General features: G+C 42.4%; 1 protein-coding gene across 6 annotated transcripts in view; it reads left to right on the forward strand.

Annotated features, from left to right (window-relative positions):
• The window catches only part of bmp2k (BMP2 inducible kinase), a 192,648-nt gene that overhangs the window by 77,813 nt on the left and 97,936 nt on the right, over positions 1-16,899 (forward strand). For 5 of the 6 annotated variants that reach the window (XM_072496221.1, XM_072496223.1, XM_072496225.1 and 2 more), the window contains one exon: positions 10,320-10,438. In XM_072496221.1, coding sequence (XP_072352322.1) covers positions 10,320-10,438 — 119 coding nt within the window. Of the gene's footprint in view, positions 1-5,792; positions 5,871-10,319; positions 10,439-16,899 lie in introns of those variants that run through there. The other variant, XM_072496226.1, reaches the window with a different exon arrangement.

The raw sequence follows: 16,899 nt of genomic DNA on the forward strand, positions 1-16,899 counted from the left end.
GAGACGCTTTTAAGCAATGCTTTCCAGGTCATAATTTGTTCTGTATAAAGAGATTATCCTCCTTATCCCCACCCCCCCCTTTTTTTTTTTTTGCCAATTAATTTTTAAATCTGTCTTGTACCAGTGGAGATGGTTTCTCTTTATCATTATCAAAATCCCTCATAGTTTTGAACGTGTCTATGAAATCGCCCTTATAATCTTAGCCTCTCTAATCTCTAATATATGTTGCAGATATTATGCAAGAGGAATGTTGGTTGTCTCAATGTGGCAGAGTCTTAGCAAGGAAGTTATTTTATGATTTTTCTGTTGTTCATAACATCTCGGTTTATGTTGCTCTTCGTTGTCAATGTCCTCAATGGAATATCCAAATGTGCTCTCGTTTGGAGGAAATCCAGGAATTTGCATGCTTCAGGTGTTGTGCAGGTGCATGGTCACTCTAGATTTGGTTAATTTAATGGCTACGCCGGTTTGTGGAGGGACAGTTTGCCAGCTTAGATGAAGTGTCGGTGAAGTTTGGACTTTTGGGATCAAACTCGTTCAGGTATCCCCAGATGCGGAATTTTACATTCTGTGCAGGGCATTCCTGACTTTTCCTATGGCACCGCCGCTGTTTCTGATGGAGAGGATCTTTTCTATAGTGGGGTCGGAGGGCAGCACGTCTGGCATCTATGGGCGGATCCTGTCAGAGGAATCCGTTCCTGTGGATGGGGTGAGAATGAAGTGGGTGGAGGAGTTGGGGCTTGTCGTGGGTGATGGTATGAAATGAGGCCCTTCATAGGTTGAACTCCACATCTTCAGTGCACAGCTCAGCCTAATGCAGCTGAAGGTAGTGCATAAGGCTCATCTGCCCAAGGCTAAGACAGGCTTATCAGGGGCGTAGAGGAGGACAGGTGGGAGCGATGTGCAGGGGGGACCGGCCAACTACACGCGTGTTGTGGTTGTGTCCGAAGCTGGTGGGCTTTTGGGACCCCTCCTTTAGTGCTATGTCAGTGATTCTGAATATTGAAATGGAGCCTTGTCCTTTGGCCATTTTCAGGGTATCACCGGGGGTGAAGGCATGTCCTCGCCTTAGTCTCGTTGATTGCACAGAGCTGAGTTCTGCTGTGGAGGAGGTCATCTACTCCACCCAGCACCTTGGCGTGGTTGGGTGATCTAATGGAAGTCAAGTACACAGTCAGGGCGTTGGTTAAGGAGTTCTACTTGTGGTGGCAACCAACCATTCATTGCCTACTGTAAAGAATTAGTCAGTTGATTGGTTGGGGGGGGGGGGGGGGGTGTTGGGTTTTACTTCTCTTTTGTGGATGAGGTGCACAGTTGGTTGTGTTTTTATTACAATATTCTGTGTTACATCCACGGTTTGTGATGTTGGCTTTATTAGAAAACTTATTGTAAATGGAAAATGTTTAATAAAATATTTTTTTAAAGTGTGGGAGACTTTCACCTTCATATAGATTCAACCAATCAAATTGGCAAGGGTGCTGTAGGAGATATTTTGTAGCATCTTTTTCTTGACTGTTTCCTGAAGCAGTATTAAAACCAACCAGGCTTAAAGCTATTTTAGATTTACTGTGTAATGAGACAGGATTAATTAGTAATCTCATAGCAAAAGATCTCCTGGGAACCAGTGATCATAATATAAGTTTGAAAGTAACATACTCCAATCACAAACAAGGGTCTTAAAATTTAAGCTAAATACATAGGTATGAATCGAGAGCTGGTTTAAGATTGATTGAGTAAAATAGGGTAAATAAGAGTTGGAAACGAGAAACAATTCAAAATGTTCCAAATTACATTCATTGAAAAACAAAAACTCAGCGAGAAAGATCTATCCGTGGCGCATTAAGAGCTTTAGAATAACAGAAGCTGCTTATAACATTGCCAGGTATTTTAGTAAACCTGAGGATTGGGAGTGCTTCAGAACCTAGTAAATATATTGATGAGGGTAAAAATAGAATATCAGAGTAAACTAGCTAGGAACATGAAAATAGATTTTAAGAGCTTTTAAAATAAGTAAAAATAAAGAGAGTAGCTAAAATTAATGTTTGATCCCTTGGAGGCAGAGGCAGGAGAAATTATGAAGAATGAAGAAATGACAAAGACATTGAACAAATATTTTGTCTGTTTCCATAGTAGCAAACTCGGTTTCATACCAGAAATAGAGGGCAACATAGAAGCAAATAAGTGAGGACCTGAAGTAATTGATTTCAGCAGAGAAAAACTATTGTAGAAATTTAAGGGATTAAAATCTGATCACCTTGGAGCAAATCATCCACAGCACAAGGTCCTGAAAGAGGTAACTGCAGAGATAGTAGATACACCAGTTATGACTTTCCAAAATTCCTTTATTCTGGAAAGTCCCATTGGATTGGAAGTTAGCAGGTGGAAAACCACTGTTCAAGAAAGGAAGGAGATATAAAACTGAGAAATACAGGTCAGTCATCCTGACATCAGCCTCCAGACATGCTGAAATCTATTATCAAGTAAGTCTTTATTGTGCACTAAAGAAAATCATAGCATTATCATACAAAATCTAAATCAATGTGGTTTTACAAAAGGGCAGTCGTATTTGACAAGATTTTTGAGGATTTAATGAGTAGGGTAAATAAAGGGGAACCAACAAATTATATGCCGTTATTTCCAAAAGGCATTCCAAAAGGTGGCATGCAGAAGGTGAATACACAAGAAAGTGGCTCATGGAGTTGGGGTTCGGCATGGCTAGTCAATTGGTTGAGGGGCAGGCAGCGAACAAAGAAATGTACAGCATAGGAACAGGCCCTTTGGCCCTCCAAGCCCGTGCCAATCATGCTGCCCGCCTAAACTACAATCTTCTACACTTCCTGGGTCCGTATCCCTCTATTCCCATCCTATTCATGTATTTATCAAGATGCCCCTTAAATGTCACTATCGTCCCTGCTTCCACCACCTCCTCCGGTAGCGAGTTCCAGGCACCCACTACCCTCTGTGTAAAAAAAACTTGCCTCGTACATCTACTCTAAACCTTGCCCCTCTCACCTTAAACCTATGCCCCCTAGTAATTGACCCCTCTACCCCGGGAAAAAGCCTCTGACTATCCACTCTGTCTAAGCCCCTCATAATTTTGTAGACCTCTATCAGGTCGCCCCTCAACCTCCTTCGTTCCAGTGAGAACAAACAGAGTTTATTCAACCGCTCCTCATAGCTAATGCCTTCAATACCAGGCAACATTCTGGTAAATCTCTTCTGCACCCTCTCTAAAGCCTCCACATCCTCCCGATAGTGTGGCGACCAGAATTGAACACTAAACTCCAAGTGTGGCCTAACTAAGGTTCTACACAGCTGCAACATGACTTGCCAATTCTTATACTCAATGCCCCGGCCAATGAAGGCAAGCATGCCGTATGCCTTCTTGACTACCTTCTCCACCTGTGTTGCCCCTTTCAGTGACCTGTGGACCTGTACTCCTAGATCTCTCTGACTTACAATACTCTTGAGGGTTCTACCATTCACTGTATATTCCCTACCTGCATTAGACCTTCCAAAATGCATTACCTCACATTTGTCCGGATTAAACTCCATCTGCCATCTCTCCGCCCAAGTCTCCAAACAATCTAAATCCTGCTGTATCCTCTGACAGTCCTCATTGCTATCCGCAATTCCACCAACCTTTGTGTCTTCTGCAGACTTACTAATCAGACCAGTTACATTTTCCTCCAAATCATTTATATATACTACAAACAGCAAAGGTCCCAGCACTGATCCCCAAAAGCATCCTTCCATTGCTACTCTCTGCCTTCTATGACCTAGCCAGTTCTGTATCCACCTTGCCAGCTCACCCCTGATCCCGTGTGACTTCACCTTTTGTACTAGTCTACCATGAGGGACCTTGTCAAAGGCCTTACTGAAGTCCATATAGACAACATCCACTGCCCTACCTGCATCAATCATCTTGGTGACCTCCTCGAAAAACTCTTATCAAGTTAGTGAGACACGACCTCCCCTTCACAAAACCGTGCTGCCTCTCACTACTACGTCCATTTGCTTCCAAATGGGAGTAGATCCTGTCTCGAAGAATTCTCTCCAGTAATTTCCCTACCACTGAAGTAAGGCTCACCGGCCTGTAGTTCCCGGGATTATCCTTGCTACCCTTCTTAAACAGAGGAACAACATTGACTATTCTCCAGTCCTCCGGGACATCACCTGAAGACAGTGAGGATTTTTGTCAAGGCCTCAGCAATTTCCTCTTGTAGCGCACAATGACTTACGAGAGACGAGAAGTGATGAAGTCGATCCATGCTTTATTAAGCGATGCTTGTCCCCAGCAGCTCAGCAACAGAATGAAGCTGCGGGGAGAAGCTCGGGTTCTTATACTCCGCCTTCAGGGCGGAGCCAAAAGTCGGCAGATCCAACCAGGATCTGTCAGCCAATAGCATCTCGGCTTCACAGGTCCCACATGACCCCTAATACATACCACCACACCTCTCCAGCCTCCTTCAGTATTCAGGGGTAGATACCATCAGGCCCTGGGGACGTATCTACCTTAATATTTTTTAAGACACCCAACACCTCGTCTTTTTGGATCTCAATGTGACCCAGGCTATCTACACACCGTTCTCCAGACTCAACATCTACCAATTTCTTCTCTTTGGTGAATACTGATGCAAAGTATTCATTTAGTACCTCGCCCATTTCCTCTGGCTCCACACATAGATTCCCTTGCCTATCCTTCCGTGGGCCAACCCTGTCCCTTGCTACCCTCTTGCTTTTTATGTACGTGTAAAAAGACTTGGGATTTTCCTTAACCCTATTTGCCAATGGCTTTTCGTGACCCCTTCTAGCCCTCTTGACTGCTTGCTTAAGTTCCTTCCTACTTTCCTTATATTCCACACAGGCTTTGTCTGTTCCCAGCCTTTTAGCCCTGACAAATGCCTCCTTTTTCTTTTTGACGAGGCCTACAATATCTCTTGTTATCCAAGGTTCCTGAAAATTGCCCTATTTATCCTTCTTCCTCACAGGAACATGCCGGTCCTGAATTCCTTTCAACTGACACTTGAAAGCCTCCCACATGTCAGATGTTGATTTGCCCTCAAACATCCGCCTCCAATCTATGGTCTTCAGTTCCCGCCTAATATTGTTATAATTAGCCTTCCCCCAATTTAGCACATTCATCCAAGGACCACTCTTATCCTTGTCCACCAGCACTTTAAAACTTACTGAATTGTGGTCACTGTTCCCGAAATGCTCCCCTACTGAAACATCTACCACCTGGCCGGGATCATTCCCCAATACCAGGTCCAGTACCGCCCCTTCCCTAGTTGGACTGTCCACATATTGTTTTAAGAAGCCCTCCTGGATGCTCCTTACAAACTCCGCCCCGTCTAAGCCCTTGGCACTAAGTGAGTCCCAGTCAATATTGGGGAAGTTGAAGTCTCCCATCACCGCAACCCTGTTGTTTTTACTCTTTTCCAAAATCTGTCTACCTATCTGCTCCTCTATCTCCCGCTGGCTGTTGGGAGAACAGTGGGGATAAATGGGATATTTTCAAGTAGGTAGGCTGTAACTAGTAGAATGCTGCAAGGATCAGTGCTGGGGCTTCGCTATTTAAAATCAATTATTTGGATGAAGAAACCACTAGTAATGTGCCCCAAGTTTGCTAATGATACAAAACTGGGTGGGGCACACCTGTGTGGAGGTCACAATGGCTGCAAATGGATATGCATAGGTTAAATGAGTGGATGTAACATCAGATGCAGTATGGGTGGTGAACTGAGGGTTATTCATTATGGGAGAAATAATAGAAGAGTGAAATATGTTTTAAATGGTGAGAAACTTTTAAATGTTGGGTATCCAAAGGGATTTAGTGTCATCCAAAGAAGCACCAAGTTGGCATGCAGGTATAGCAATTGATAATGAAATGCCATGTTGTCCTTCATTGCATGGAGGTTGAAGTAAAATGGTAAAGAAGTCTTCCTACATCTGTACAAGGCTTTGGTAAGATCACATGTAGAACCATTGAGCACAGCTGAGGTTGTCTTATCTAAGAAAGGGCATCTGCCGTGGTGGGGGTGGGGGGGGGTGGGGCGGGGGGGGGGGGGGGGGGGGCGTTGCAGTGAGATTCATTAGATTTATTCCTGGGATGAAAAGGTTTTCCCATGATAGGCTGAGTAGATTGAGCTTATACCTTCTGGAGTTCTGGAAGAATGATAGGTGATCACCTTGAAGCTTTTCTAAGCGGACTTAACAGCATAGGCGCTGAGGTAATATCCCTGGTTAGATGGACTAAAACTAGGGGATGTAGTCTCAGGATACCGGGTTATTTAAAGTTGAGTTGAGAATTTATTTTCTTTGAGAGCTTGAATTTTTGGAGTTCCCTATTCCAGAGGTTTATGCTGCTCCATCAGTGAGTAAATCCAGGTGAGATGGATTTTTGGACTTTTAAGGGACTCAGGGTTGGGTAGAAAAGTGGAATTAAGGTGATAGATCAATCAACCAATCACAATCTTATTGAATGGCGATGCATGCTCAATGGGCTATACAACCTACTGCTTATATTTTTTTTGTTAATATGATCATGAGGTCATGTCTTTTTAATCATAGAGGAATTTGTGGGCAACATCAGAGTTAGTGGGGTGAAATATCACTTGAGAGACATGAACACAAAATCTCGGCTGACCCTCCAGTGCTGCACTTTGGATCAAAAGTATGCTGAGGTTTGGAGCATAGTCTCACTGGTAGAACCTGAACTGAGGAGTGTGTAATGAGTTAATAGTGAGTAAGTGTTATTTGATGGCTTTGACACCTTCCATCACCTGGCTGATGATGAGCTGAAGCTGATGGGATAACATATGGACAAGTTGCATTTATTTTTGTTTCCCGTGGAGTGGATATAATTGAACAATTTTAATTTGTTCTTTGAAGTTGCCGTCCTGGAAAGGCCAGCATAAATTGTGCTTGAGGAGGTGGTGGGTGGTGTGTTGCTGCCTTGAACTGCTGCAGTCTGTATGGAGTAGATCCTGTCAGGGAATTCCAGAATTCTGACCCAGCAGCAAGCAGTGAAGGAACAGCAATACAGTTCCAAGGAAATCAGGATGCTGAGACATGGAGAGGAACTTATGGTGATCCCATGTGTCTGATGTTCATATCCTTCTGGATGGTAGAGGTTGTAGATTTGGAAAGTGCTGTTGAAGTAGCTATGCTGAATTGCTGTCACGCATCTTTTCGCTGGTATACACTGTTGCCACTGTGCAGCACTGTGAATGGACGGCTGACCAAATGGACTGCTTTGTTTCAGATGGCATTCAGCTGCTTCAGTGTTGTTGGATCTGCATTCATCCAGGCAACAGGCAACTAATGCATACAATTGTTTAGGATATATGTCATGTGTCGTGATAGCATATTTAATATTTTTCGGGGTTATAATGCTATTCTGTGAAGCAGGCTTGTGTGAACATAATTAAGCTGGGGACTGATTGTCTACAAGATTTAGGACTTCAAAGGATTGTAGGTGTGCAAGACATGCATTTGAAGTAGGTTGACCAAGTGAATTTTCTGTAAGCAATCAGAAGGTAGAAATTTTAATTCGGAGATGAGGAAGGGGTTGTTTGTTTTTTTCAATTGTTAAATTTCAAAATGAAGTTGAAAGTATTTTACAGCTGACAAATGTTGAATAAACAAAGCAAGGACATGGAAATATTTTTCTATTCTGGGAGTTAAGTTTCTAAGAGAAGCTAAGAACAATGGAATCCAGGTGAAAGAGGAAAAGGAATATTTAAGGTGAGAGTTTGAGAGCTTTGTTTTGATGGTGGCTCAGACCCCCTCGAGCAACAACTTTAGGCTCGAAAAGATTAGCTACCCAGTTAAAGCCAGAAAACTCTGGAGGATGCAACAAAGCAGCCTGATGTTTGAAGTTCCACAACAGAGTGGATGAAGGGAGTAAGAGATTTGTGTGGTGGTCCTCACTAAAGTGACAGTAGCTTTGCCTTGGGGTAACGTTACTGGAATTTTTATAGTTAAACATCTATAAGGGATTGTTGCCTGGTGGGAGTTTATTTCAGTCGTACCAATTAGGAAGTCTTGTTGGTGGAATGTTTTGTAAGACTAATTTTAACACTGTAAATTCAATGTGTTTGTTTTCTTTTGTTAATAAATGTTTTAATTTAATGCCTAAAATTCCAAACGTGTTACTGGAATTTGTGGCTTCTGAATTAAGTAAACTTGCCTTCCCTGGGCCAGAATACAAAAAAAGAGTTGTGATCTGTTTGCCAGTTTTCCCTTTTGCGATTTGATTTACATCTGCTGGATCATAATACATAGGGTTATTCAGCCTGGTCAATCTATACCGATCTTTATGCTTCATTTAAGCCTCCACGCATTTTTTCTCATCCAAATGTGCCACTTCAATTTTGAGCTGCTAAATTTCTCTCAGTTATCTGACTTTATGCAATGATTGCACAGTGCCACTCTGCCCACAGGAGGATGTTCACACTCTGGAAAAGAAGCTTTCTGGTGGTGATTCCTACCGATTCTTAATCGTTTTGTCTGTGATGAATACATTGGCGAGGATGAGATTAAGAGGATTACTTGTATTGATCTTGTGCAGCTCCAGTCTTAACAGCTATACTGAAGACTTGGCTGGTTCAGTCAGCGAGGCATGCCTGACCAATTTCCTTACCCAGAGTGTCTATGTTCTTTCCCTCCAAGCATCCTCCAATGCATGATCATCATGGAGGAGTACTGTTCCATAGGAATTGCATGAAAATTGCAACTCCTACATTGTTGTTTAATTTAGCTAGTCTACATTGGTATTTATACTTCATATGACCAGTTGTCTCAAACCTATGAACCTCCACATGAGAACAGGAGTGAGTGATAGACCATGTCATGGCTGTAGGCTTAGTTCAGACTGTTTTCATTGTAAATCTTGAAAGAAAAACTTATAGACATGTTCCCCTTGAACGTTCCAAATTTTAATCTATCCATCACTGGTGGCCTGCTTCAGCTACCAAGTTCTGAAATTCCCCTTAGCGCCTCCGCCTCTTTCATTCTTTACACACTCCTGAAAATCTACCTCGTATCACTCTGGCTCAGTGCCAAATCATGTTTGACAATGTTCCTGTGAAGTGTTTAGGATGTCTTATTACATTAACGGTACTATATAAATCCAAGAGTTTGGATTCTCCGTCGACGGATCCTCCGCTTCGCTGGCAGCGCACCCATGCCCATGGATTTTCTGACGGTATGGAGGTGCTCACAATGGGAAACCACATTGCCACATTGGCCGGCTGGCGGGACGGAGGATGCCGCTGCCGGCAGGGACACGCCGCACCAGACAACAGGTACAGCGGGATGGAGAATCCCGCCCAAGATATTTCTTGTTTAAAAAATGACTAGAACATTGTGGAGCTTCTGTTTCTGTTGTAGACTAAGTTTTTACTAATTCCTATAAACACTGGTAAGAAGCTAGTGGATTCTATTGTTAAATCTTCCTAATTTTATACAAAGAAAAGTAAATAAAAGCAATTAAAACAGTGAACCTCCCTATATAGATGTTTTAAGACCCTAGAAAACAGACTTTGGTCTAATGTACTTGTCAGTCTTTAGGTCTAATAGTTTCCAATCACCTTTTCTCTCATGATTGTTTCTCCTTCGCATTCATGTTTTCATTTTCAAGTACTTTTGGGAAATTTTCTTTTGTAATGATACCAGACAAAAAATACTTGTTCACTGTCTCTGCCATTTCCATGATTACCCAGACTCTTTCTTGAGGATCTACACTAGGTTTATCGTTGGTCAGCCTCCCTTTAAATACATGTAAAAACTCTTACTTTCTGTTTTATACAACTAGCTAGCTTTCACTCATACTCTACTTTCTACCATTTTTAAGCATCCTGTTGTTGTATTGGACGTTGAGACACGTCTGGAGTACTGTGTACAGTTTTGGTTTCTTTATTTTAAAAAATATATAATTATGTTAGCAGACCAGAGGAGGTTCATACTAGGTTGATTCCTGGAATAAAGGGCCTGTGAAGAAAGGTTGATAAGTTGGGCCTACATTCTTTGGAGTTTAGAAGAATGCAGGGTGATCTTATTCAAAAGCACAGATCCTGAGGGGATTGATAGTCATTAGTATTTGGAATCCTCTACCCTGGGGGGCTGGATCATTGAATGTATTTGAGGAAAAGTTGGACAGATATTTGCAGGACAGAAAATCAAGGGATTTTGGGGTTGGGGGCGGGGGAGGGGGGGTGGTGGATTTTTAAATTTGTGCAATTGATGAGATGTTTTTGGTCAGAAATAAATAATTGCTTTGAGTTTCATTATAATCTTTTCTTAAAATGTTCTAGGTGGATTCTCCTTGGTGTTCTTGGCTCGAACTCATGGTGGAGTGCGTTGTGCCCTGAAACGCATGTATGTTAATGATGCACATGACCTGAACATCTGTAAAAGGGAAGTTACTATTATGGTAAGCAGATTTTGATTTGGATTCACAAATTGTAAATCAAAAATGTAATTTGTGATGAATTCTGGAAGGCTACTTTTAAATCTCCATTTATACTAAATCACTTTAGTCTTTTTAGGAGATGATTGTAGGTAAAGTTCTGGTATAGTGGTTGATGAGCAAAATTTTAAAATGAGACTAGTCGAGTCTTTGTTGGAGTTGTAGTTATTATGACACAGAAGGAGGCAATCCAGCCCACCAAGTCCGTACTGGCTCTCTGCCATTCAGTCCCATTCACCTGATCTATACCCTTAGCCCTGAAGATTTTTTGGCCTCAAGTTGTACATTTAGTTTCCTTTAGAAATAATTCATTGTCTCTGCTTTTACCATCCTCGTAGGCAGAATAAAAAAAGTCCTCTTCACATCACTTCCTGCATCTCTTGCTCAAACCTTAAATCTGCTTCCCCGATCCTTGTACCATCAGCTAATGGGAACTGCTTTTCTTTGTCAATTAAATGTTCGCTCAATCACCTCTGCTCCCAGGAGAATAACCTCAGCTTCTCCAACCGAACCTTGCAGCTAAAATCCTTCACCTCTGTAACCATTCTGTGTCCTGTGTGCACACTCAAGGGCCTTTACATCCTTATTTGAGTGTGGAGACCATGGGTGGATTTCTCCGTCCCGGTGCGGCACGCCGTCGGGATTCGCCGTTTCGCCGGCTGGTCAATGGGGTTTCCCATTGTGGGGTAGCCCCATGCTGTCGGGAAACCCCAGGACTGCTGGCAAAATGGAGAATCCTGACGGCGGACAATTCAGCCCCAGAACTGGATACAATACTCTAGTTCTGGCTGAACCAGAGCTTTACACAAGTTCAGTATAACTTCCCTGATTTTGTACTCCATATCTCTACCCCTGAAGTCCAAGATCCCATATGTTTTGCTGACCACTCTCAATAAGTCTTACCACCTTCAAAGACCTATGCATATTAATTCTCGGTCCATTCGTCCTTCACACTCTTTAGAACTGTGTCATTAAGTTTATCTTGCCTTTCCTTATCCCTTCTGCCAAAATATTTCACCTCGCACTTGACTGTACTAAATTCCATTCACCATTTGTCTCCCAACTCTGCTAGCCATTCCGTGTCTTGTTGCAGTCAGTTGGTATCATCCTAACTGTTTGCTCTACCTCCAATTTTGATATAATCTGAATTTTTTTTTCCAATGCCCAAATCATTTATGTATAAGCTTGGAAAACACCACTATCTACCATCCTGCATCCAAAAAACAACCATTTACCAAAACGTGCTGTTTTCTGTCCTTAAGCCAATTCTTTCGTCCAAGTTGCCAAGAACCCTCCTATTCCACCTCAGTTTTGTTAGCCAGCTTTTTGTGTGTAACTTTGTTGAAAGCTTTCTTAAAATCCATATGGACAACATCCTTAATCAATCTTCTCTGTTACTTCATCAAAAAAAACAATCCAATTCGTCAAGCATGACATAACATTTGTTCTGGATCTCCTGAATTAACTTGTATCTCTCAATGCATCTGCTTGTACCCTCTGCCATGTCCTGCACCTCTAAGCATCTATCTCCCTCTTTATCCCTAATCAGCCTCACCCCACTTCTTAACTATTTTACTATTTACAAGATTTTCGGCTTCTCTTTTATGTTAACTGCTTTTCTATTTTCATATTCTCCCGTAGTCAGTCTTATTTTCCTTTTCACATCCCCTCTCAACTTATTGCATTTGGACTGGGTCTCACTTGATTAATTAACCTGACGTGCATCAGACCCTTTTTTCCCCCTTCATATCCTCCATCTTCTTCTTCATCCAGACAGCCCTGACTTTGATCCCCTTACCTTTCACTGTTCTTGGAAATAACCAAATATTTGTCTTAAACATCTCCTCTTTAAAGTTTACTCATTATTCCATTACTATTTTTCCTGTCAATCTTTGATTCTATTTTAACCTGGCTAGATCACTTGTCCCGTTGAAATAATCCTTTACCAATTTAGACATTCTACTTTAGATTGTTCCTTGCTTTTCTACGTTACTAATCTAAATCTCACTCTTACCCAAGTGTTTCTCTTTAGCTTACTCCTCAGCACCAGATCCACATTGCTGTAGGTCTGAAGTCACATATCTAGATCAGGTAAGGGTGGACGATATCCTTCCCTAAAGGACATTAGTTGAACCCATTGCACTTGGGAGGGAATCATTTGATTTCTTATAGAATAGTTGTTAGATCTCTTCGTTTCCACAGAGAGTCGAGTTCAGTTGTTAAACTTCAATGGCTTTATTCAGCACCCAAAGGTGCGGCACAGTTCTATTTCTTTAGCTGTTCCCAAAGCAAGAGGGAGAGCGATGTTCACACGTTTAGTTCATATACCCATGACGTCACTGGTCTTTACCTCATTGGTGTGTTTAAATTGCACTGCCAGACCCTGATTGGTCTTCACTGGGGCTGAGGTTTCCCTGATTGGTGGTTGGGAGCGCGTCACTGATGGCATGATGTCAGACGTCAGTGTCACGTGGGCCGCGGGGCCGAAATCGGGGGGGGGGGGATTTTGACCAGGCGCCGGAGGAGGGAATGCGCTGGCCATTCCACGGGGAGATGCTTCCCGACCAAGGATCAAGCGCTGGCTGAGCAGAAGGTCAGGTTCCACCATTACCCCCAACAAAGATGGCTGTCGCTAACGGCACATGCTCCATCAATAGTCAACCTTCATCCAATGGCAACACCTGATTACTGATTAAGCAGTTGTGTTAATTCACTGAGGGAATTTGACATTGATGCATTTGGTTAATGCACACTATTTGTAAGCAAGTTGAGCACTGAGTTATTAATCTCACAATTCAAGTTTTGGATGCCACCAATAGCAAAACGTAATCATTGTTCTTTCAAAACTTTCTCTAAAGAATGGACTATTTTTCAATATTGACATTGATTACCACCTTTTATGTAGTGGAAACTCTTTCAACAGCCAGACCTGTTTACTACATTTGATTACTGTGTTGGTTAAATGTATTGTGTATATCAATATTCTCAACTACTAAACAATGATTTCATGCTACAGTATTAAAAACTAATGGAGTTGAAATATTTTATTTTCAGAAGAGTTGTCATTTTTTGATTTGAAAATGTGTTCACCAGTAACCCTCCAAAATAGTGTTTCTTTATATAATTGCCTTTTACAAAGGTTTGCCAAACAATGAATAACCTACAGGTTTCCTGATGATGTTTTCCTCATCAAAATCAATTTGCCCAAACAACTCGTCTCCCTTCCTCCATACAATTGGTGTGGTTATGGGAACCCACGTGGGCCCTAGCTATGCTCTGTTCTTTTGTGGAATATGTGGAATATTTCATGTTCCTGTCCTTCTTGAGGGGGAGGGGAATGCTCGGCCTCTCATTTCTTACAGTACATTGATGACTCTCTGTGTTGTGCCCTCCCCCCACCCTGATAAGTCCCCTTGACAATGTCTGACCCATTTCCTGCATGTCTGTACTCGCCCCTCCCCCCTCTTGTCAGAACCACAATTGTCCTCACTTTCCACTCCACCACACTCTCGTATTCAAAAGATCCTCTTCCATTTCTGCCACCTTCAGCATGCTGCCACCTCTAAACAGGTCTTCCCCTCTCCCGCCCTGTCAACATTCCAGAGAGTCTGTTTGATCCACAATAGCCTGGTCCGCTCCTCTATCATTCCCTTCCCATGGCACCTTCCCATTCAATTGCAGGAGGTCTCTTTACCTTCCCTCTTCTCATGTCCAAAACTTTAAACACTTCTCCTAGGCAAAGCAGTAATTTGCTTCTACATCTTTCAATTCAGTCTACGGTAGTCACTGCTCCTAATGCAATTTCCCCTGCATTGAGGAGACCAAACGCAGACTAGGTGGCCACTTTGTGTCATCCACAGGCATGACCCAGACCTTCTAGTCGCTTGCCATCGCAATTCACCATCTTGCTCTTGTGCTCACATTTCTGGCTTTGGGCCTGCTGGAAAAGTCCAATGGAAGCTGGAGGACCAGGATCTCAACTTCCAATTAAGCAGATTACAGCTTTCTGGACTCAAAACGTCAGACCATGAACTTTTTCTTCCATTTAAAATATTTTACTCTCCTCCATTTTGAATATTTTACTCCCCAATTTCCAGTTTGTATCCTGTTTTCATGTTTTTGCTTTCAGACATAGCTGACCTTTATTCAGCTATTAACACCTACTCTGGATTAATGCATTGTTTCTTTACTAGGATTACCAGTCCCTTTGCCTTTTGTTCCACAACATATTGAATCTCCCCTGCCCTCTAGCCTATTTTGACTTTCCCTTTTGTTTCAGCTGATATCCCCCTCCCCCCACCAACACATCTTTTTCAATGGCATAAAACCAATCACACTTCTACCCCTACAGTTCTGAAGAAGAATCATATGGACCTGAAGCACTAACTCTCCTCTCTCCACAAATGTTGCCAGACCTGCTGAGTTTTTCCACTACTTGGTGTTTTTATTTCCGATCTCCAGCAGCCAAAGTATTTTGCTTTTATTTTATTGCCTAAACAATGGTCTAACATGTGAATATGCAACATTGGGTAGCATCAGGACTGGGCGACAACATGGATAAGGGGACATATGAATCAGGAGCTGGAGTGGACCATTCAGCCGCTTCAAAGTGGCCTCAAGCCACTATCCAGCTTGCTCCCGATTTACAATTTGGAAGGACAAGGGCAGCAGACACATGGCACCACCACCACCTTGGAAATGTATCGCTATTCCTTCACTGTTGCTGGGACTCACTCCTTAACACCTATGTCACGAAACTGAAGCGATTCAAGAGGGCAGCTCACCACAATCTTCTTGAGGGCAATTATGGATGGACAATAAATACTGGTCTAGCAAGCGATGCCCATATCCAAAACCAGTCTTAAAAATCTTTTGACTCCCTTGTATGTCAAGAATTTATCTACAGCTGCATTAAAAATATTAATTGAACATGCCACTACTGGAAGAGGGTTCCACAGACTCTCCGCCTCCTGGAAAAAAACAAATTCTTTCATTCCCGTCTTAAATGGGAGACCACCTATTTATAAACCGTGCCCTCTAGTTCTGGTCTCTGCCACAAAGGAAAATATCCTTTCAGCATCCATGCTGTCAAGCCCTCTCATGATCTTGTATATTTCAGTAAGATCTCAATCTTATAAACATCAATGGATACAGAAGTGTTCTGGCAGAGGATTGATCAGAACTGACAGACCTAATGAAAGCAAAATATGCTGGAAATTTGAAAAAAAAAAGAATTCTGGATAAATGCAGCAGCATCTGAGGGGAGAGAAACACAATTAATGCTTCAAGTCCATATGACCATTCTAGAGAACAGATCCTGCCAGCCTTTCTTTTGCGGTGCCTCATTGGGTTACCTATGTTTCACCCGCTGTCTATGTATTTACATTGTGTATTTATCGTATGTGCTATGTTTTTCATGTATGGAACTATCTGCCTAGACTGTATGCAGAACAATACTTTCACGGTACCGCTTTGCTTGTGACAATAAATCTAAATCTAAATGTCACGTTAGCTAAAGTTCCTGAGCCGCTCCGGGCAGTCTCACCTCTTACTTGACTGACATGTGAAGCTTCTTTATAGAGAAACTGATTAGAATGTGGAACTTACTGCCATGGGAGTGGTTGAGGTGAGTATAATAAGTGCAATTAGGGAGAAGCTGGTGAGCACAGGAGGGAAAAGAGAATAGAAGCATTTATTGATGGAATAAAATGAACTAGGTTGGGAGGAGGCTTGTGTGAAACAAAACACATTGGGCTAAACAGCCTGTTTCTGGGCTGCATATTCATTGTAGCTTCTGTAATCTCAACCAAATTTCAGGTGTTAAGGGCCAGTGAATCATAGAATCCCGACAGTGCAAAAGGAGGTCATTCGACCAATGGAGCCTGCTCTGACCCTCCGAAAAAGCACCCTAATGCCTACTCCTCTGCCCTAGCCCCATAACCCCACCTAACCTGCACATCTTTGAACTGTGGGTGGATGCTGCAACACCCAGAGGAAACTCACGCAGACACTGGAAGAACGTGCAAACTCCACACAGTCATCCAAGGCCGGAATTGAACCTGGATCCCTGGCGCTGAGGCAGCAGTGCTAACCACTACCGCAGTGCTGACCAGACCCACGTTCTAATCTTTAAAAGGGGCCTGTTTCAGAGCAGAATCTGGATCACACTCCGTTATCTCAGGTTCTAGAATGAAATTAAATAAGCGCATTCTTCATAAGCTTCTCCAGTGTCAAATTCACTCACTTGTGTAATGCTTTTATTCTAATCCAACATTACTATAACCAAGAGGTCAAATTCACTTTAACATACCTCTTTTAACTGACAAGAGATTATCAAAATATATCAGACCTTTACCGTTAATACCTTGTATCCTGTCCATAGGGTGTACAATTGCTGGAGTTTTAATGCAATGCAAGACTGCAAA

The sequence above is a fragment of the Scyliorhinus torazame genome, chromosome 3, assembly GCF_047496885.1.
Source record: "Scyliorhinus torazame isolate Kashiwa2021f chromosome 3, sScyTor2.1, whole genome shotgun sequence".
NCBI classification, from domain to species: domain Eukaryota; kingdom Metazoa; phylum Chordata; class Chondrichthyes; order Carcharhiniformes; family Scyliorhinidae; genus Scyliorhinus; species Scyliorhinus torazame.